Consider the following 24,377-nt stretch of genomic DNA (forward strand, 5'->3'; position numbering starts at 1 on the left):
TAATACTATATGAAAGGCTACTTTTTTAAATTATAGATGATATTATTCAAATTTTTAACTATTTTTTTTTTCTCTCGTATCTTTTCTCTTTTTAAAAAATTTAAGAGTAAGTTTTTGTAAGAGTAAATTTTTACCTTTGGCGTTTTATCGTCTGCTACTTTACTTCGTTTAAATCGAATTGTCTAAAACTGAGAATTTTCGTTTGATATTTATTTGAATTTTATGACATTAACTGCATAATTTATTTCTAAACATACTGTTGCTTTTGAAGTGGCTGAAAGAGCGGCTGATACTATTATCCATATTTTTAAAGCACAATATATTTTTATAGAAACATATTTAGAATAATCATTTTTTATAAAAGTCAAATTATGATATAAACATACAACCCTCTAGAGATTGAATTAATGGAAGTTCAATGGTTATGTAGAAATGATCTGCAGCTACTTAATGGCTGGATAAGTCAGCAGATTCTGTGGACAAGTAAGAATAATTATATAAACGACACCAACACTCTGGATTCAATAAACAATGAGGATACGATGTTTACTAAATGAATTTAAGAAGTTTTAAAACATAAAAAATCAACTCATTTTTTTCCTAAAATGTATTTTTGTGCGTAGCGTATTTTCATTATATCCTTAAAATTCTAATTTAGAATGTAATTGTCAAGAACTGAATCCTAATCATCAGTAATATAATAAGTAATTATTACTGTTATTAATAAATCCTTCTTATAAAGTAATTGCAAATATTTCAAAAAACTTTCTATCTGAATGCAAACATTTTTCTATGCAAATATTTTAAATTTTATATTAATCAAGATTGCACACCATATTACTTATTTCCACTTCAATTCTTACCGTCAGTTCTAGTAGAATTTACAAATCAATTATTATTAAGTAAGGATTGAATTGGATTATTTAATTATGGCAAAGCACACGAGGGCTATCTGCCTAAAGGGAGGGATGCCTTCGTGGAGGACTTTCTAAGGGAAACTGGCTCGTATACACGTTACACATGGGGAAAACCACGAAACCGCCCATGCGGCCAGCCTGTTCGCGGGATTCGAAACTCGAACCGAACTACCAGTGTTCAGCGTCTTTACCGCTCGGCCGTTGGTGGGCTATTTAATTAAGGAATGACCATCTAAGTTAAGAAACAGCGTACCGTAACAACATTTCAATTATTGGTTCCGTATCTTTCATGTTACTCCCGATTTGCTAGCTACATGATTTTTAATGAGTATTCTTATTTTACTAGTAACTTCACTTGGAAATCGCGCTTAAACTAGGTTAGTTGGTTATTTGAACATAGAAAGAACATGGGAGCTATTTGGTTAAGATGCTTTCATAGAGAACCTCTGTAAAGAGAACCTAAAAATCTACGAAAACCAACCATGCAGCCTGGATTAGACATCGCAACAAACAATTAGTATTTAACAATCTTTTCTTTTTCAAATGCTAGGCAACTGATGAGGCTCCAATTAAATCTCCAATTTAATATTTTATTTGTAAATATTTAAAATATTGTTGTATTCTTTGACACAAAAAGCAGAATTTAAGTTTTGTAAACTCGTTAGTAAACTACCAAGCCGTAGTGCAAATGAATTATCAATTTCTTTGGCAATAATTGTATTCACTTAATATTCTTGGAATATGAGCTAAAGAAGGAACGTTCTCGGAAGATTAAAGAAGTGTTTAAATCCAGTGATATTAGGTTTGTCTTACAAGCTCAGGATCAAAACGATTCTGCAATTGCCCGAGCAGTTGACTTGTAAATGGCTGTGAATTAAGCAGATGACTTTTAATCTTACGTTATTCAGCCAGAAAACTTATTCCAAATGTTTTGTATTGCATGACAATGCATCTATTCATTATTCAATAAGCAGTCGGAGAACCGCTTGTGTTCGGAAAATAAGTATGTATATTCAATCGTCCTGCATGTTCTTCAAATTTGTCTTCTTGTGATTTTTTTTCTTTCTCAAAAACTAAAGTTGCCTCTCAAAGGAAAGTTTTTTGACATTGAAGAGACAAAATTAATATGACATCTACTTTTAGAGGCATGTGAAAAACAGATCTCTACAAACCTTCTCTTCCATTACATGTTGTGCAGTCAGACAAAAAGTTACATCAGCGTAAATTCTATAATCTATTTTTATTACACTCTGATTACTTTATTAACATACAGTGAATATATACTAAATCTTTTACTTTAGCTTAAGTAATTCAGAATTTTTGACGGAATTGTTGTCGGAACTAGGACTTAGAAGATAAGTCAAATTAAATATTTCGATAACCCAGTAAATTCAAGTTCGAAATTTCAATATTTTATTTTCGGAGGGAGGGGAAATGTTTTCAGTTTTGGTCCATTATACTAAGTATATTTGCTTCGATTTTTTATTTTTCCATAAAAGCGAAACTTTTACGCATGGTATACATATAACGCATAGCTTCAAATTAAAATTTAATAATATACAGAGTTGTTATAATTAAAGTTCCACATTGAAACGGTCATAAAAGGAAAACTACTGGATCAAATGTTATCAAACTTGGAAATCGTGTAAAGGAGGTCATGGGAATTTATTTTCCGCGAAAAAAGGAAGTTCGAAACCTCACCACCAGGGGGGAAATGGCGCTGTATGCAATATTGTTAAACGAAATATGAGTCGGAATCTAACTTAACCTTTTGTTAAACGGGTTTAATATGTTGTATACCCTTAAGAAACTTTGAAGTAGGCAAATTATTATTTAAAGACGTTAAATTCGATAAATGTCGAGTGCGCCATCCCTGTAAGTGAGAATTTCGTCCGTGAAAACCACGAATTAGCGATTAAAAAATGTGAGATCGCAAATCACTCTCACAAGTGCATACAATCTGGAAATCTTTTCTTACAGATCGCTAATTTGTAATTTTTTAAGCCTGAATTCGGTACTAAAACATGAAGATACTGATTCAAAACGCTTTCAATCGATTTGGGCCAAAGAAATCTCTCATGTTATGTATGTAGTTCCATTGCATTCTCCTACTGCATTCGATTGCATAACAGTCATTTCACACCGTTTACTGTTGAATGACAGCTAGTTTTATAACTGAACCATTTTTTTCTGAAGAGCAGTCGACAGCTGGACCACTGCGATTGCAGCTCACTTAGAGCCAATATTAAAATGTTTCGTGATACATGAACTGCAGTAACATGGCATTTTAGATACTATGATTTTTATGCAGGGCTGGGCACCACCTCAAGAGTGTCGCATAGTTACTTAGGCAACATTTCACGAATGAACATCTTATAGGCCAACACTGCCCCTCTTCCCACCAGACCTCAACCTCTGTGACTTTTGTCTATGAGGTTATCTCAAAAGCACTGTTAATGGTGATAATCTATACAATTTGGCAGAAATGAAAAATGTGATACACTGATAACATTCCTCCTGATATGCTACGTGTAACGTGTATACGAGCCAGTTTCCCTTAAAAAGTCCTCCACGAAGGCATCCCTCCCTTAAGGCAGATAGCCCTCGAGTGCTTTGCGATATGCTAAGAGCTGCTGTTGAGAATGCAGTAACATGATTTAACTTGCTTTCGGAAAATGCTGGACGCTACATTGAACATGCTTTGTAACACGTTTCGGAAAATATTAAACACATTTTAAACAGATGTTTTCGTGTCTTAATGCATTTAACAATATTGTATACAGCGCCATTTTTCCCCTGATGGTGAGTTTTTGAACTCTTTTTTTTTTTTTCCGCCGAAAATAAATTCTCATAACCTCCTTTACACGATTCCCAAATTTGATAACATTTGGTCCGGTAGTTTTCCTTTTATGACCATTTCAAAGTGGAACTTTAATAATAACCACCATGTAAAATAAGCTTTAAAAGTCTGACAGTTTGGTTCAAGTCCCAACTTTAAAAAATATATATATAAATATAAATTTTTATATTAATTCTCTTAGAAAGCATATTTTAAGAAGCTTATTTTTCTCGCGTGTTATAGATTGTATAAAAAAACATTATCTTTAATATGATTTAGATTGTTTCAGCCGATATAAGAATCGGGTTACTCTGTGGTACAGAATAAACCCTGCTGGACTGTTTTATTTCTTTGTCATTTAGCAAAAATCTTTTAATTAAAATATTTATCCTTTGGACTTCACTTTAAACTTTATTTATAGCTAAAATGACTAGAAAATGAAAAGCTGTCTTTAGCTGAAACGCAATTCATATAATTGATATTTTAGAAAATTGACAAGAATGCAAAATGTATGGAAGTCTAGCAGTCGAAAAATCTTAATTTTCTTGTGTGAGCACTGAAAATAACTGTAGAAGGAAAGAAGAAAATTAGGGAGAAAAGTAAGCAAAAATTTGCAGGGAAATTTGGCTGTCAGACGTACCAAGATGTTCAAAAAGTTGGACGCTTTCGAATATACTTTCAGGATACTTCAAAGAATTTAGGTGTTCAAAGAGAAAACACTTGGACGAGTACACCAGAAAATACCATCAATTGAGCTTGTGTTAACAGAAAAGACAAAACGATATCATTGCAGATTAAAGTGAAGAGCGACTGGTTTTAAACTATATGGTTGTGTAAATTACGTTATAGAAGATCATATCATGTCATAAATGGTGAATCCCATGATTTCCTCAGTCGAATTATTTGAAGATTCAGGAGTTTATCCAGTGATGTTTGTGGATGTCACTTAAAGATGTTTTTTTCCCTTCCTGATGAAACAGCGGCCGAGAAGTCATCCCTCCCCTTTGGCAGATAGCCGTAGTGTGCTTTGTCATAATAAAATAAACCAAAGCCTTTTGATGAAACCAGTCTTTCCTTTCATCTCATAGCTTCAAAATGTTTAGCCTCTAAAGACTGATAAAGGCTCTGACGAAATACTTCGTGAAGAACTTTCTAAGGGAAACCAGCTGTCATACGCGGTACACATGAGAAAATCCACGAAAACGCCCATGCAACCAGCCCGTTTACCGGGGTTCGAACCCCGGAGTGAACTACCAGTGTTCAGCAACTTTACCGCTGGACTGTTTGTGGGCCGTTATGAAATGGAAGGCGATAACTTTATTTAAAATGATTGTCAGAAATACCAAAATGTTTCGAAAAGTTGGATACTTTTCAATATACTTTCAGAATGCTTAAAGAAACAGAGAAGAAAAATAAATTTTTTCGTAAAATTTAGTATTCGTATTTTTTTTAATTTAAAACTTTTCAATCTTATGATATTTGATTCTTGCGATTTCAAAAATAAAATATTTGACTAAAATATGAATAACATTTTAAGAAACCAAATGTAGGATAAAATTGTGTAAAGCAATGGGCACAATGATAAAACTGTTTAAAGCAGTGTATGCAAGTCATCCTAAGTTAAAATATCGGTTATACATCTCTCTTATTTATATATATCTTTTCTGAACGGAACATTGAAAGGCGTGTAAAACTGTGTTTTACTGTATTTTCTCTTTTAATATAGTATGCAGTTTTCAAACTCATCGTAGTCAGGGTTACAAAGTATTCTTCCGAAAGAAACGCAGTTCAAATAAAATCAAATTCTGGAAAATTGATATTAATAAATATATTTAAAATGCTCAGTTCGAAGGAATAAATAGAAAATTTTAAAACAATTATCTGAAGAGACAATGCAACACAAACAATTAAAATAAAAGTATAAAAATTTAAAAATTACCTAAAATAATAACTATGACGAAAAATATATATATTAAGAAAACTATTTGAAAAAAAATAAACGCTACACCTTTATTTACGCAGTTCGAATAGGTAAATAGAAATTTTTAAAACAGTTATTCGAAAAAAAAAACGTGCAACTTAAACAATTAAAATGAAATTCGAAAAGAAAAAATTACTTAAAATAATAAGTTATAATTAAAAATATAATATAAAGAATAATATTTGGAAAAAAGGAACGATGGTGACTTTTTTTCCTAAGGAAACTAGGTTGCCATATATTAAGAAGTTCGCCAAGTGAAGTATTCTTGGCGCAAACTGACAAAAAAGTGCCAACATAAATTTGTGAATTTCTCCGTAAATTTCGCTCCAAATTTTACAAAATTTCATATTTAGGCGTAATTTGAGTCGTAGAATCGAAATATGTAAAAAAATTGGTATGTTATTTCAGAAAAAGTCCGACTTTGTGTCAAAATACCTGTGTTAGAATAGTGCTATATATATATCTAATATATATCCTAAGTCGCGCTTTCGAGACATGAAGAACGCAATTTGAATTTTGTCAATCGGCCCAGTAGATCGGGAGATATAGGACTGTCCCATTTTTTTTTTTTGAGCAGTGTACAATGACCATCATAGGAAATATTTTATTATTAGTGCACCTAAACGCCGCACCCCACTGAAAATTAAAATTTTAAACACGTAAACGGCGCGGCTTTTCTTATTGATATTACGGTATGTGCTAATCCCAATATTTACATGATGTTAGTTGGCAACAGGGGTGTGTTGTCGTTTCGTTCCTATCTGGTGCACATTGCTGTGGTTGCTTTCACGTAACCCTAAATATCCTCAATATATATTTGATTGTTCAACCTGGACTATGTTGAGCTTGTGGTGTCATATGAGAAGGTTGTTTTTCGTCTCGCCTGCTGCTCCCACTCGGATTTTCGTCTGCATCGCAACGGTACAACTGACGCCAAACGTAATATCCTTGCTGGTAACCTTTTATGCCTCATTTTCAAAACAGTTCGCAGCCATTTTTTATCAGATTGATTGTTTCTTTCAATACTCGCGTATAATTACATAGAATTTTTACCAGATAGTTCAATTTTATGCCCTAAGGCCATTCACGGTAATTAAGTCAATCAGGATGCAATCACACCGCTCACCCGAAGATGAAAATATAAAAAAGGCAAAATCAAGTGTTAAATTCATTAATTCTAATGAGGAGAATGTACTAGCAAAGTAAAGCACTGCGGTTTAACATAATTTCTGAGTAAGCTATTTGTACTAATTGAAATAATTCTTGCATTTAAACTTGTATTCCAAATTATGATTTAACTTGAAATTAATGTAGATAATTGCTGAGAGAATTAGATTTTTGGAGAGTAGTTTGCGTGAGATGAGATCACTTGGGGTCACGAGATATAAACCAGCGAATCAAGACGTTGAACCATGAAAGCATAGTAAATTCTTAAATTAATGTCTTTTTACAAATTTATTGTCGTTATTTATTTGCTTTTTACAAAATTTTAAACGCTATTAAAATGTTTATGCCTTCAAAATAAAAAATTCTGAGAACTAACATTTGTTAACAATTTTTATGTGTATACTGTATGTTGTTAGAGTTACAAGAAATAACAATAAAAAGGTGCAGTATTTATGCCATTTTGCAAATAAGAGATTCCGTGTGAGAAAGCTGAATTATGCACAATCTCTCAATAGCTACTGAAGAGATCTCAATAATCTTTAAAAATCTTTAAAATAGTTAAAAAAATTAAATTGATGGCTCAAAGAAAAAATAAGTAAAAATTACAAATTTAAAAAATAAGAAAAATGTATGTTTTTCTTTAATACTTTTAACTACCTATTACAGCAAGGTTGACTGTTATAGTATTTTGAATTAGAAAGTAGATCAGCTGATTTGCACAAAATTATCTTCATAGTACACTTCTTTGAAGAGCTGCCTTTTCTGAGTGCTTGTCCCCCCAACTAAAGAATGTTTTTTTACAACTTCGTATACACTTTTTCTGTACTAACTTCTTCAATGTTTAAAAATTTTTTTTTTTGCAAAAGATAAACTGGTTTTTTTGTGTACAACAGTTTTAATTTACCAAAGTTAGTACCAAGAACATAAAATGTAATCTTTAATATCTGTAATAATGGCTATTATTGATTTTCGATCCATTTTGGATCTATCAATATCAGGTACTTTATTTTAACATTTTGTCCGAGAGTAGGTTTCGGAAAGTTTTAGTAGATGCAGTCTTCATTTTCTTTGCCTGTTACTCAAATGCTTCCTTAGCTATCTCTCAAAACACTTTCAAATTAGAACTTTGTTGATAAGCACTCCCGTTCTGTCAATGCGTATATCTGTTTCTTTTTGTTTTCCGATTTGAGCTTCAGTAGCTACTTCTGTCGTTATGCACGATTCTTTTTCACATATATTATTATTATCTTGGAATTCTAAATCAACTGTTGATTCGAGATTGGTGCCTTTATCTTCCGTATTAGCCATGCAATCATTATTAATATTTAAAATTTTTTCTAAATACTCTTCAGTGGCTATGTTACTAATCACGTGGCAAAATTTAGTTGCCCCAATCACTGCTATGGAATTCTGAAGGAATAGATGCCCCTTTCTTTAATAAACAATCGGTATTTAAATCTGCCTCATTTAAGGGCGTTTAACAAGGTTTTATGCTCTCCCTAAAGGCCGCAAAATTTGAAGTACTTTTCGACTTGTAGTTTTCCAACTTAGGAATGGCATCATATCATTTGGTCAAATAGGTAATTTTCAAATTTTTCTCCTTTACTTTCTAACAATATTTAAACTATAAAAAATTCTTTTGAAGTTATTGATAAAGATAAAGCTCCGTTGCACCAATTATGTTTGGTGCTTTTGATGGTAATAAAGAAGATTTATCAAAGATTTTATATAATGCAAAGTCAATTTATCCAGTCATCCAGTTCACTTTTCAAACTGAATCTGACAATGCCTTCTCTTCCATGATATTGTTATAATTTGCAATGAATCTGATTTCTGCACTACTGTGTGCCGTAAACACTTTTCTGTTTGCTAACTGCCCCATGCTAAGTCATGTCACCTGGTTAAGCAAAATATGGCTTCTTTTTATTATTATATATTTCATGCTTTTGAAGTTTGTTTCTCAGAACCGTTGCTTGCTAACGAACTCAATTATTTAATCAGTTGCAATTGACTAAAAATTTTCTTCCATGGTCGTTGATAAAAAGCCTTTAAAAAATTTTCAGCTTGCCATCAAAAAAGAATTTCTGATATTATAAATAACATTAATAACCTTGTTGCACTTCCATTTCATCCTTCTGTCAGTTATAAAGGTCATTTTCTCACCTATCAGTTAAATCCATGGTTTTATACTTAGATTTCATATTGTCCCATCATAGTTTGAGATTTGTCAGCCAAACTAAAAGAGCATTAAAGTTTCATATCAAGAAACATGAATCTTGTTTCCAAAAAGGCGAAATTAACAAGTCTTAGTTAATCATTGGTGACTAATCCTAGTTGATAGCATAGCTGGATAGCTAAATCATAGTTGGAAAAATTAAATTATAATAATATTAATTTATAATAATTAATTAAACAATCAATTAATTAATACTTAATCAGTTAAGACAATCAATCAATAATTGATTAATTATAGTAAGTGATTAGACATACAAATGTTTGTATCTTGCATAACTCAACAACTATTAGCCATTAGAGTTTTGAAATTTTGTTATATTTTGAAACTGCTGTAGTTGTAAATCTCCCTTTTTTTATTGCTATTGACAGTACCAAACACATATACAAACTAAGTTTAAAACGAATAGAAATCTTGATTATCATATCTGAGGTAAAAGGTGTAGGGTAAATAAAATATGTCTTAACATTAAAAATAAAAAAAATTAAGTGGTCAAATATGCCAAATTAAGTGAGATTATGGACATGAAGTTAAAACTTGTTGATACGGGGGTGTAATCATTAAAATTAACAAAAGAAGCAATAGAAAAATTAATAATAAAAGAAAGCAATGAAAACTATAAAAGGAAAAATAAATTAATCACCCCTATTTGATGTTTAAAACAGAATTTATCAAGGGGTAAGTATTTGAAACGCCAAAGCAGGTCAATTATTGAATGCTGAACATGTTCCCTTCCTCTCGACAATATAAAACTTTAAACCGTTGTAAATAAATTTTGTTTTTGAACCCCTTACCCGGGTTAAAAGTCCTCACCTAGCCTTTTCTCTCATAGTCATAACTTCTAATTACAGAAGTGCTTTAAATGACGGAAATATTCATGTCTTGTCAATGTCAATTTTTTTTTTTTTTTTTAAATTTCATTTTGAACAAGTAATGAAATCTAACTTTTATGCAGTCTCCTGGTTCCTATACTTAACATTTGGGAAAGTTTTATGTTAATTATGAAAAAATAAAATTATGAGAAGTTTAAGTCACTCCCGTGCTAAAAATTTATTATTAATATTTTATTTTGCTATTTTATATTTATCTCAAAATTTAATATCAGGATATACTATTTCAAATTTTAAATATTTAATTTAAAAATTTGCAGTTTTTGATGTAATTTTCATCTTGCCTTGAGGATTCGGTTATTCAAGTAAAAATCATTCAAGGAATAAGTTTAAATGAAATGCAGCAAAAAATGTCTATAATAGGCTGTATAAAGATGTGATATCCACATCAGATTTTTTTTCATTAGGAATTATGTTTTTGACAAATCTGCTGTTGGTAATTAGCAAATATCGAATTGGTATTTGTACAAGTGCTGAGTCATCACTTTGCTAGTCAGCCTAACGTGATTGTATGTCTTTGATTCCCTTCTTTTGAAAATTATATGGATTATTGTTTCTAGCACATTTTTATAGCATTTAAGTCGATGGCATGTAACATTTTTATATATTTATTTTATTATCATTTCTTAATTTTGTATTTTGATTATTATTTTGACTTTCGTTGTTTCTTTTGAATATGGTATAACAAAAATGTTTATTTCTGATAGTTGATTTTTTTTTCAAGGGTTGATTTTTGCTGCTGTGAAAATTTCCAAGATTAGGAGATTCCAGTGTGCTTTGTAGAAATAGGGAGGAGGGGAGAATTCCATGTTGTCAAAAATAAATATAAAATTATTGCTATCCTTTTACCCACTTTTAAATGTTTATTGTTCGCTTGATGATAAGAAGAGCGATATAATGGAGAAACGCGTCTGTGTTTCTTTTTATCAGCGAATACTTATTAGAAAGTGATAAGACAGAAAGTACTGTACACAATGACCGCCTCTTTTGCACAATCCCAAAAAGGTTCCCCGCGGAGTGATTATAGTTGACTGTTGCTAGATATTTTCGTCGCCATTGAGTCGGTGGGATGGTTCGCCGTTGACTACTTAATAGTATTTTTGCTTCTGTGGAAAGTTTGTTTTCATTCACCTTTGCAGTATATGCCGTTGTCCCCGTTCTATTAAAATGTGTTTCTGGTTAGAGTTTTTTAACTGTACATTTTAGAAAGATATCGGTGCAGTTGGAGATAGAGTGTACTAAAAAGAGGTAAGTAAAGTTTATGTTTGACGTTTTATAACGAATTCTTTATTTGAAGTCGTAAAGAAAATTACTTATTGTTATTTAAGTAGTCATGTTTTTTAAACTGCTTTTTAACAGTGTTAATGAAATTCTTAAAAATAAAAATGTACTTTGAAGGAAAATTGCATTTGGGGAAGAGGGAAAGCTAGAGGACTTTTTTTTTTATTGAACTTTTTAATTGTGAAATGTGAACGAGTAAAAGTAATTTAAAGGTGCTTATTGTGAAATTTTTTTTCATGCATTTTGTGTTTGCTAATTCGCAGATTAAATTTAATTTCTTTTTGGGATAGTTTTATAAGTATAGGCATAAGATTGGGAGAAAATGCAGTCTACCAAGCTTGGAATTGGCAGGAAAATCCTGGTCGTAAACATAATTGGAATACAGTGCAATCTACCCAGGAAACTTCTGGTCATGTAAACATAATACAGATACTTACTAACTATAGCTGTGCGTCTACGAGGGACCTTTGAAATAAAAATTCGAGATTTATATTGTGTATGTCTTGTAGGATTTTTTAAGTGTCTTCCAGTTTCATTGTTAAGTTGTACATAATGGCATTGAGAACTGATATAATCGTATAAAATTACCTGGTAAAAATTTGTCGAACTTTTACTTTTTTCATAGTTGAATGTCAAATGATCGTGTTTATCCTTCTTATACTCTGAGGCATGTGTTTACATCATGTGAGCGATAATTAGAAGATCGATGTCGAAAATTCGTAGTTTCGAATACAAAATCTTTGGTTATGTATTTTAAACTGCGACCTGGAATTATCAGAAACAGTACTTTATGAACGAAATATTCGTATTTTTTATTCGTATAAACATGTAAGATTTATTTTGCGGTCTGAAACATCTTTATGTAAAAATATTGCACATATTTTAAATTTTATAAATGCCAAGCTGGAAATGAAGGTCTCACCACACGAGATATATATTAGAAAGCCATTATTTTGCACGAAAGGGTCTGTTGTAGAAATATGATACCTAATTTGAATAATCCAAAGCGTTTGAATATAATGCACAAAATGCCCTTTACATAGTGTGGTGTGCCGTTAGACGCGCGTTTTAGATAATAAAACAATATTTTTCAAAAAATTGTTTTAGTAATCCATTTTTAAATTCTGGGTAAAGTATATACATGTTGCTGAAATATCAGTGTTTAAATGCTTGTTGCAATACTGGCCATACATTTCAGCTAATGATGATTATGGAAGACTTGTCATTTTGTATTCTGATGTTTGAATGACCACCTCTTTTCTTTTAATGTACAGCTTCGGGTTTATGAACCTTTTCTATCCAAAGCACCTTGTGAAATGCTACAAAGTCTGTTGCTACCTCCCTGTGGATGTAATCTCAGAGATTTGCTAAGCTGACATGGGTACTTACTTTCTCGGATGCATTTATGTCCAATTCTTCAGTTTTCCATGGGGCCTTGTCGGTGCAAATAAATACATCTTAATGTCTCTTACTTTATTCTTCAGTAACCTAGAATATTAGACTGTAGGTGATAGCATGGTTAATGTCAACACCCTAACGTTACCACTATATTTTACGTACATTTTTTACCGTTTTTTCGTAGCATTTTTCTGCCATTCATGCTTCCACTTATCATCACTAAGAATTTTCTTGCTTCTGAGTTTCCTACTTTATTTACAACACATGTTAATGTTCATTACCTGGTGCAGTTATTTTAGATATTAGTTAAATAGTTTAAATGACAGATTGACAGGTTATAATCGCTTTGTCCAACGAGAAGCGCTGACTCATAAGAACAAATATCTTTTTGGCATGGGTTTTTATCCTCCCCCCCCTCCTATTGCGAATGCTATATCATCATCGGTTAGGGGTTCTTGTTTTGTTTATTTTCAAAGAATGCGTCCATGCTATAGTGACCAAAATTGTTAAATATGCAGATGGTACCATAACCGAGCTTGTGGTCCCCCCCCCCATAAAAATGAGTCAGCATGTGTTTGCATGCCATTTCTTGACCTTTCAAATGGCAACTATTCTTTCAATGATAGCTAATACACTTAATTCACAAACTGAAGAATCAGTATGATTAATACGTAATATTTCCAATCTTCCTTTGTTGTTTTGTTTTATTTCTTATTGTTAGTTGTTATTTCTGTGACACCTTGATTGACCTAATGGGACTAGTACCAATAACTGATTTGTTTTTGCAGATTAATTAGGTGAATGTATATCTATGTTCTTTTATGTAATGATATGGAAATATGGTATTTAAAAAGTCGGTGAACTTTTGAAAATTTGTATTTCAACCGATTTGAAATGTGTAGGAATGCATTAGTTTCAAAATACATAAAACGATTTACCGCTCCTAAAAAGGAATTTAGTTATACATGTTTTTTTTTTTTTAAATTACATTTATATTCACTGGACGACCCTTACTCAGGAAAAAAAAAAAAAATGTGGACACCACATGACTTCCTTGTACGGCCTATTAAATTATGCATATTTTTTTGCTACACTTCATTTAAACTTATTTCTTCGAATTTCATTAGAGATATCATTTTCATTCAGTCAGTTCAGTTCTTATTTTGGGGCGAGGCAAAAATGCATAAAAACTCAAAACATCTTCATTAAAAATTAAAAGAAAAGACCTAGAACACCAAATACAAAAGAATTTTAACAATTAAACCGAGTTTCTACGGAAGCATTAGCAGTTTGGCCAACAGGCAGAAAGACCAAAATTTTTACTTTTTGGTCCCAGTGGGCATAAAGACGCTAAAGTTGCTGCACCACCTGACTTAATTCGTTGTACTACCAAGAGTTTCAAACGTAAATAAAAAGTCGCCACGTTAGACCTAGCGTCACTTGCGCTTTTAAATTGTTGATTATTCTACAACTATTTTATGCTGATTAACTAAAGACATAAAAACCGTAGCCGGAACATAAGAACAACACAATTCAATCATTTTTAAAACAAAAATTGCGAAATTTACCAACATATAAGAATAAAAAAACAGAGCTCACCGAGCCGGGTAAAAGTGTGGGTATATATATATTGCACGTTTGATGCCGCAGATTGCAACAAAAGAAGGGTGGTGCGCAACTAAATGCTATAGCAGTTCCATATACAAAATTTAAATTTTCTATAATAATTGTTTCTGAGTTATGCATACTGCGCAAAAAAAGGGGGGACAGTTCTGTATCTCCCGTTCTACTGTGCTGACTGACGAAATTAAACTTGTGTTTTTTATGTCTCGAAAGCGTGACTTAGGATTAGATTTATGTATAGCATTGTTCTAATATAGGTACTATCACACAAAATCTGACCTTTTCTGAAATGACATGCCATTTTTTCCCCATATTTCCATTCTACGACTCAAATTACGCCAAACTGCCAAGTTTTGTAAAAATCGCACGAGTAGTTTTTAAAAAATTAGCCCTGAAAAGCTTAGCTTCTCAGTGTTAATTGGATTTAGTATATATTTATCAATAAAGTACCTGCAAAAAATTAGAATTTTTCATTCAAAATTTCCGAAGATTTACGTGATTTTATACATTGGCGAGTTTTGAAATTTGGCATATTTTTTTAAAGCGATAATAAAATCAAATGTGGTTTAGGCACTTATTTAAATTATTTGAAAGTAGGAACAAAGTGACTTAATTCCATGTTTCCTATCTCTGTAAAACATAGGTAACATTTCCATGTTGTTATATAAATTATATATTTATGTAAAATGTGTCTCGACAAAATTAAAATTGGCAGGAAGGAGGAATATGATCTGAAAAATTAACATTACACGCTAACAAGTTGAGGAGTTTACTGTTAAATTTCAGAAAGTTAAAATTAAATAATAAAAATTAAAAGAAATACCTAGTTTACAGATTTATTGTTTTAAAACTTGAAATAATTGTAAGCTGCTACGATAGGACTATTAGTTTATGAATAAATCGCCCAGTAATTAAAAGACGAGAACATAAAACATGTAATTAAAAACGAGCTATACAAAATAGAGCCAAATAGTGGAGGTGGGGGCACTTTGCTTAAATATTTCATAACAAACGAATACTATGTGTAATCTTGTGCAACGGTTTAATGTAAAAGCTTGATTATATAAGAGGCTGTGTACTTCTTTTTTTTTCGCTTGATAGTTTTCGCATGAAGTTTGCAATAATTATTTCTCCCAAGTGAAATGGCAATATCTCTAGTTTTGCCGGGATGCTATATCTGCAGCTGACTACAGCAATTATCTTGAAGAGGTTTTCTTCGATTTATTTAAAAAAGTATACCGTTGTTTAATTAATTAATAACTACTTCAAATATGTTACGTTACTATGTTATCTTATTTAAATCAAAGATAAAACTGAAACATTGAGATTTTTGTCCTTGTAAAAAACTGGCGAGCCGAATAATTGGAATTTCATTATACATGAAATCCGGATAAGTGGAGTTTTATTATAATTTCAAAATGCAAACAAATTATCATAAAACTTGTAAAACTTCATTTTGCCCTCAATTTCAAATGATTTATAGTGAAACTTCTTATTGTGACCATCTCTGAAATGAGTGATATTTCATATAAATGAACTTAAATTTTGTAAAGCGACTACCTGCGCAAGAGTCGTTATAGTCTGGAACTTGGATCTTCGTCTCAAAAAGTTTTGTTGTGTTTTAAATTTTGTATTTCACAATCTGGGCGATAGGGAATACATATTTTACATTCAGTTTTATTACGCCTGTTTTTTACTTTTGTAAACATAGAAAAATGAGGCAGAGCACATCAATTGTAAATGTACAGTATAAAGTACTTCCAATCTCTGAAGAGAATTGTGATGTTTTTATGTCTTTTAATGGACGAGCGAAAGGGGAACTCTGAAAATAATTCCTTTCTTTAACCTGCTTTTTTTTCTCACGTTTTTATCCAGTTATTAAAAGATTCAGTGAATTAAGATTTGCTATTTTCACAAATAATCTGCATTATTATCCACTCTCTCTAACCTATTGTTGCGTTTTTACCGGTTTGTGGATTTGGAGTGATTGATGATAACACTTGATGAAGTATCAGAAGTATTTATTTGCCAATATACTATTAGGACAGTTCCAAAAACATGTTTACAGTTGTCGAAAAACTATGACAAACACGCTGAGACAATTAGCAACACAGACTTCAGGCTATAACGGGGAAGACAGCTTCACGGCAAAGCACTAGAGCTCCCGACTCGGTTCCGGTCGTTCTCGGAACTCAACGTACTCTCGAGACTCTCCACGCTACAACTCGCGATGCACTGACGATACTCACTCGATAGCCTCAACGATGCACTAACTCGCGATATACTGACGAAGCACTTCGACACTAGACTGCTATTCCGCGCGCAAGCAGGAATTATATAGCTTTAGGCCTGCCTTCGAGAACATTCTGGGCCAAACCGGTAAGAATTCGTTCTGGAATGTTCTTCATTCGTCTATGGCATATCCCCAATTTTGTCGCCAAAATGGCGATATCGCGCTAAATCTGCAGTCCTGCCTTCCCTTGCCATTTTCTGGCAATCCTAAACTTGCTTTGCGGGGAAGATAACTTACAGCAACTGGACATTTCATAACACTATATAAGGAACCTCCCTCCAATCTATACATATTGGTAAGGGAGGTAATTTTTTTTGGTCCAAAAATTCGGTAGTGAGTTTTCAGTGAACAAGCACGTATTAGGGTCTTCAAAACAAGTTTTTATTATTTTTACAAGTTGTCTGTGTGCGTCACGATCTTTTCGTCCGTGATAACGCATATATGAAACTTCCAAAAATTTCTGTTTTTCATATTAGTTTTCTACAGTCGCAAAGGGTTGATTATATTTTGGGTCACTTGCGGTCGACATAAGATTTTTTTTTGTTGTTAACTTTATGTGAGAAGTACAAATGTTAACATTCCTTTGGTATTAAATAGCATACAATATTGAATTTAACTCCGTAGGTGTTATTATAGCACCACTTTGAAAGCTTCTATTATCCAACCTCGCTAAACTTCTTTGAGTTTTATAATAATGATGAAATTCTGTGAAAAATCTGGAAATAACATACGGATGAACCCAGCAATATTTAAGATCTTATTTTCTTTTTTAACACTCGATAATTTAGTTCCGTATTCACCAGGCCCACCAGCGGCCGAGCGGTAAAGACGCTGAACTCTGGTAGTTCGGTCCGAGGTTCGAATTCCGCGAACGGGCTGGCTGCATGGGCGTTTTCATAGTTTTCTCCATGTGTAACGTGTATACGAGCCAGTTTCCCATAGAAAGTCCTCCACGAAGGCATCCCTCCCCTTAGGCAGATAGCCCTCGTGTGCTTTGCCATAATTGAATAATCCAATCCGTATTCACCGGTCCTATCTTGCCTCCGTTTCTTTGAAAAATAAGAATTTCTTACTTTTCGTTTATTCATTTTCCTCTATCTTTGTGCCTTGATGAAAAAGGTGTATTCTGTGTTTTATTTCCAATTATGGTTATTTGAGTGCAAAAACTGCACTTTCAAGCAAACTCTGTTACCAACTCGTATGTTCAGTAAATGAGGAAATCAATAATTATGGCTGTTTGTTAAGGGTGTTTTTTCCACCCTTTTGCAGAAAAGTGTAATCTAATCTCGAAATAAATTATTTAATGCTTGAAAAATAGTCTAAAATTTAAATTCGAGGATAAATGTCACTTTGCGATAGTTTTTGTTTATTAGCTCAAAGGAGCAATTTGCCCAGAAGGGCTATTAATTTTGTTTTAGCATTATGCGTTGATTCATTATAAACAGCGAATCACTTTTTAAATTGTTGCCACCAAATAATAGAGCCCTGTATTATATTCAAACAAATCAAATAATGAAGAATCTGCATAAATGTGTGTATGTTTCTTGCATCGTAATGAAACAACGGTACCTAAAGCCATCAAATTTTATCCCGAAATCCACCCGAATATAGGCATCTGGAAGCCCAAATTTGGAATTGGAATTTGTTGTATTATCTATTTCATATTTTGTAAAACTTTAGCGAATTTTTGATTTAACAAACTCGGCGATTTCAAAGCGAGCAATGGCGACACTGTACGGGGGAGGGGAATTATTTCCAGCGCCGCCAGACTCTGTATCGGAAATTCTAAAGATACGCTCATTTAAAAATTATTCCGCGATACTGCTGTTGAAATGAATTTTATGGTTTAAGTGCGAAGAATATGATATTTAATAAATAAATGTAACGCGCAAAACGTTAAAAAGACGTCCCTTTTGTTGTGATATAAAATCTGAAAGCTTTCAGATTTTTTAAAAAATTATTTGTTGTTTTTATTTAAAAACAATTATCCAAACCTATTCTAGATCTATTTAATCCACATAATTGAGATTATAAATATTTTGCTGCTTTCTATGTGATCTTCGATACTGGCAGTATATACAGGAAACAAATGATATGGTACCCAAGTGGTTGAGGAAACATTCCAGACTTAGTTCGCACTGATAATTGATCAGGCTGGTTTTACAAGAACTGCTACTTATACAATGTTATTGAGTTAGTGAAATTTTTGTAAAGTTATTATATTCTAAATTCATTTCGCAATTTTTAAAGATTTGACGTAGCGGTGGTTTCAGTTTTTGATAAAATTTTAAATGCTTTATGTAGCGTGTTGTTAGACTTAAACGAGAGTCGCGCTTGCCTTATCTTTATGATATTTCAGTTAGACATTTGGTACTATCGTAAAGACGACCTTCTGTGTCTGCGGTGAGCTTCCTGATTAGATTTTTTTGATTGCTAGATTTTTAGAGTATTTGTTTTAGCTTAAGTACTTAATTCATGAGCCATTTTTTTTTTTTTTTTTCCCCTCGTGATGTGGCTAAATAATAAAATTTTTATGAGTAAAATTGGATGTAAGTCTCCTCTAAGACATACAGATTATGCGTATGAAATTATTTTAAGTTGTTTACCAGTTCTGTGATATGTGAATTGCCATTATTATTATTTATTTATTTTTTTTTTTTTAAAGCCCGCAGGAGCATTAGCTGAGGAGGCGTATTAGTTTTGAAACGGCATTTTGTGTCGGTCCACTATATATGGTGCATTACTTTTTTAATTGTTGCAACCAAATATGATCGCTCTGTAATATATTTAAATAAATTAAATAATGAAGAATCTGCATTAACGAATTTTTGGTTAAAAAACTCAACGACTTCAAAGCGAGCACTGTAACGGGGGGGGACATTTTTATCTCCAGGCATTTTGCTTTAGAAACTTTAAAATTTTCGTTTCACTTTTCAAATTGTTGCCACCAAATATTATCGCCCTGTGTTATATTTAAAGAAATTAAATAATGAAGAATCTGCTTAAATGTACGTATGTTTCTCGCATTGTGATAGAACAACGGTACTTAGAGCCATCCAATTTTGAATGACGTAATCCTTCACCGAATATGGGCATCTGGAAGCCCTAATTTGGAATTTGTTTTATTACCTATTTCATATTTTGTAAAACTTTAACGAATTTTCGATTAGCAAACTCAACAATTTCAACGCGAGCAATGGCAACACTGTACGGAAAAGAACATTTTTATCTTCAGCGCGCGAAACTGTGTATCGAAAATTCTAAAAATATGCTTATTTAAAAATTATTTTGCGATATTGCTGTTGAATTGAATTTTATGGTTTAAGTGCGAAGAACATGATATTATAAATAAGGGTAACACACAAAACGTTAAAAAACGCCCCTTTGGGCGTAATGTAAAATCAGAAAGCTTCCAGATTTTTTTTTTTTTTTTTTTTTAATTTCGTGATTCTCGATTGTTTTTAACTGTTGTCACATTAGCATTTCTGTTTTATTTTCAGCTTCACCAGTGGCTGATGTCTAAAGGTCGTAGAATACGCTGAATATTAGTATTTAAACCCAGGCGAACAGCTGGATGGTTGGTTTTTGTAATTTTTTTCCCGTGTGTAACATAAATATGAACCGGTTTTCTTTAGAAAGTTTTTCACAAAGGCATCTCGTCTTTTACGCAGATAGCCTTCGTGTACTTTGTTGCAATCAAACAACCTAAACTGTTTTATTTTTCCAGTAAATAAAAAGTAATTCTTCCTTTTAGCACCAAAGCTTGATTTCAAAGCACACTTTTGAGACCACCTAGCACTCGGGTTACTTTTTTAAATGTTTTTGCCAATAGATAGGAACAAACTGAAAAGATCGTTTCTGTCATTCGCTGTGAATTAAGAATTATAAAACATGTATATGATATATCAAATCGCTGTAAATGAGAAATTATGAGTAAAGTACATAAAATACGAAATATTTTTTATGATAAAAATAAGCTTTTATGATAAGATTTTAAGATAAGCTTTTATGATAAAAATGTATTACTTATATTTCGTGCTGAAGATAGTGTAATAGTTTCGTAAGCATACATTTCTTGTCTTATTTTCAGTTTTTCATTCGATTAAAAAATTTAATTGCTTATTATTTATTTGTTCAGACCAATTTCAGTCGTTTTACGCAGAACGGTAATAATAAAATAAAATAAAGTCACAAGTAAGTAATAGTAAAATAAAATAAAGTCACAAGTAAAATAAAGTACGTGTAGTAAAATAAAATTTCCTTTTTATTTTGAACCCTTCCGTACTCAAGCAATGTTAAAGGATATTTAAAGGTAAGAAGTGTATGCAGTATATTAAGGTAATGAAATCATAAAATTTCATTTATAATTAAACTTTCCAGTTTAAGAATTTATATGCCGTTTATATTGCTGCATTTAAATGCGAAGGGGGGGATCATTTGAAATGTATAGTAGTATTTGTCACGTAAATTGAACACTGTGATCTTAAAAAATGTTAAGACACAAAAAATTAAAAAAAATATGTATATCAAAATTGAATTAAACAAATAATTAAAGGAAAAACTATACTAAATAATAAAGAATTAATAAGAATTGTGTGTAATATTAGTATAATAAAAAATTAGTTATTAAAAATAATGAATTAATAATAATAATTAGAATAATAATAAAAAATCAGTAAAGAACGAATTTCTTTCAGAAATTGTATATTCAAATATTAAAATGCAAGATCTCGATTAAACTATATTTAAAAAATGGTTTTGAAGTAATGAATTTTGTTAATTAAAGTGGGAAATATGACATTGTATTTTCGTTTGTTTCCTTAAGAGAAGACAGACTGATGAATGGAGTGATCAAAGGTTGATTTACATGTTGAGACGGCTGCCATTTACATGTTTTCATTTCGTTACAGATGGAGAAGTCTTCCCTGGGGCCAAGGAAGATTCTTCGTGCACCGGCCCTCCGGAGAGGGAGAGAGATAGTTCCTATATCTGACAGGGTAAGTTGTTCTAAGATAAGTTGTTACTACAGAGGTTACATAGTGACGAGGGGAAAAAGAAGGCCGTGCAGCTGGTAAGAACTGCGTGTTGCTTTTATGAATACAGAGAAGGGAAGGGCGATATTGTTCATTGATCATGTATGAAGAAGGAACTGTATTACTTTTTACGCAGATTTCGTCTCGGAAGCATCTGGGAAAAGTACCAAATGCAGTTGTGTGAACAATGGTGTAATTTAAATTAAAATGTGTATCAGATTTAATTTCGTGCGTATCATATACGTTTAATCAAAGCCATGGATGAATCGTTTTTAAGATCTTTCTCGAGATTTCTTCAGATTATTATTAGCCCAAAGGCCAGAAGTGCTGTTAGTCTCGAAACAGCATTTTGCGTCGAATTACTGTAAACGGCTGTATCACTTTTCAAATTGTTGCCGCCTAATATTATTGCCCTGTACTATATTTAAAGAAATTAAATAATGAAGCATCTGCATGAATGAATGTGTGTATGTTTCTCCCATTTTAAAAAACAACGACAGCTAGAGCCATCAAATTTTGAAAACATAGTCCTCCAGCGAATTTTGGATTAAAAATCTCAACAATTTCAAAGCGAGCAGTGGCAACACACAGCACGGAATGAAATATTTTAATCTCCAGTGCGCGAAACTGTCTGTCGAAAATTCTAAAGATATGCTGTTTTTAAATATTTTTAGCCCAAAGGGGCGTTGGCCCAACTTCTCTCTAAAAGTGTTTGTATATGTAAATGAAAGAAACGCCACTTAGGGCATAATATAAAACCTGAATTCACCTAAAACCTGAATTTTCAGAATTTTTTTTAAAGCATATTCTTGTGTTACAACTAGGGAAAGGGCACTATATCAGATCATTTTTAAACTAAATGCTGCTCTAAAAATCATTGCAAAACTATTTACTAATACGTTATTTCAGTTGCAATCTTTATATTTTATAATGAAATACGTAAACGAAAAAAGTTTAAATATTTTATTCTGCAGTATATTTATCTTTCTTCAATGCTATGTAGATGAAGCCATGTGTTTGTCATTTGCTACATTTAATGTATTTGATTTATTCTGTTGTTCAGAACTACGCTTATCTGAATCATTTTTTCATGAAAGGATATATTAGAAAATAATATTTTTGCGAAATGCTTCCCCACAAAGCAGTGATAGGGTTGCCAGAAACAAGCAGGGAAAAACAGTGTTGCCGAATTTGGCGCGAAATCGCCCATTTGACGACAATGGCCGTAGCCGAAGCGGGAACATTCTAGAACGCATTATTAGCCGGTTTTCTCGGGAATATTCTGGAAGGTAAGGTTAAAGCTATGTATACCGTGCATGTCCTGGGAGAAAGTAATGTAGGAGTATCTTGAGTTTAGAGATCAGATTGAGAATGATAGACCGAGTCGTAAACTGTACTTTAGTGCTTTGCCGTGAAGCTGTCTTCACCTTTGTGGCCTGAAGACTGTGTTACTGATTGTTTCAGCATGTTTGTTGTAGTCTTTCGATGAGTGTAAACGTGTCTTTGGAACTGTCCTGTGTATTACTGGCGAATAAATTGTGTTTTGATTGAAGAATCACTGAAGTGCATTCAATAACTCTAAATCCACGATCCTGTAGAACGCAACAATATAAACTAAAATATTGCTGCTCATCATTTACTGATGTATAATGGTGTGCAAAACTGAAGCAACAATGTAAATTTTAATCAAATAACCATGAAATTGCAGAAAAGAGGTTCTTGCGATCAGTACAATGAACACGCAATTCAGTAGAAAGCTCAAGCCTGTGCAAATGTCAGGAACAAAACGTCACAGGCGACGTGAGCGTACGCAAAACGTCGGCGCGCTCAACTCAAGACTACAATAAAAGGAAGGACGAAGGCGCAATTAAAGACATTCGATGCAAGTAAAGTATGGCTAGAAGAAATCAGCTGGATGACTTCACACGTGGAAGAATGATCGGAAAGCTGGATGGAGGGCTTAGTGTGGCCTGTGTAGCTGAAGAGCTTGGAATCAACAAAATTGTCGTTTCGCGCCCTTGGGAAGCCTTCCAAACTATAGATACAGCTGTTAGAAAGGTTGGTGGTGGCTGCTCCATGAAAAAAAACTGCAATGGATGACCGATATATCGTCTTGCAGGCGAAAAGAGCCCGAAACCAGTCAGCAAGCGCCAAAGCTCAGTAACTGTGTACAGCAATTGGGCGACAAGTGCCGCGGTTTACTGTGTCCGCGCACCTTCACAAAAGTAGCCTATTCGCTCGCCGTCCTGAACGCTGCATTCCTTTGAAAGTTGGCCATCGGCGCAACTGTTTAGAGTGGTGCAAGGAGCATAAAAACTGGACAACTCATCAATGGAGTCGTGTCCTCCTTACGGATGTGAGTCGTTTTAGTGCCACAAGCGATTCTCAACGCCTGCTGATTTGGCTAGAGGTCGGGGTACGATTTTATCCCAGTAACAACATGGAAAGAGACTGTTAACGGTGGTGCTGGAGCTCCCGTCTGGAGTTCCCGTCTGAAGAGGCATTATGCTGCACGGGAGGACAGAGCTTCCCGTTTTCGACAAAGGTACTGTAACCGGAGATCTCTGTTGTCAGGAGATGATCCTTCCCCATGTGCATCTGTTTCGAGGCGCATTGGAGCAGACTTTGCTTTTATGGATGACAATACACGGCCACACCGGACTCCTGCTGTTCAAAAACTACTGGAAAGTGAAGATATCACTCTAATGGATTGCCAGCGTAC

General features: G+C 32.8%; 1 protein-coding gene across 2 annotated transcripts in view; it reads left to right on the plus strand.

Annotated features, from left to right (window-relative positions):
- The window catches only part of LOC118189300 (mitogen-activated protein kinase-binding protein 1-like), a 220,758-nt gene that overhangs the window by 32,523 nt on the left and 163,858 nt on the right, over positions 1-24,377 (plus strand). Inside the window, exons 1-2 of one of the 2 annotated variants that reach the window (XM_035359881.2) lie at positions 11,041-11,275; positions 21,533-21,619. In XM_035359881.2, coding sequence (XP_035215772.1) covers positions 21,533-21,619 — 87 coding nt within the window. In that variant the 5' untranslated portion in view covers positions 11,041-11,275. Of the gene's footprint in view, positions 1-11,040; positions 11,276-21,532; positions 21,620-24,377 lie in introns of those variants that run through there. The other variant, XM_085823312.1, reaches the window with a different exon arrangement.

Source organism: Stegodyphus dumicola, chromosome 9 (assembly GCF_044657685.1).
Source record: "Stegodyphus dumicola isolate Sdum_Otavi_A_Nest chromosome 9, ASM4465768v1".
In the NCBI taxonomy this organism is placed as follows: Eukaryota; Metazoa; Arthropoda; class Arachnida; order Araneae; family Eresidae; genus Stegodyphus; species Stegodyphus dumicola.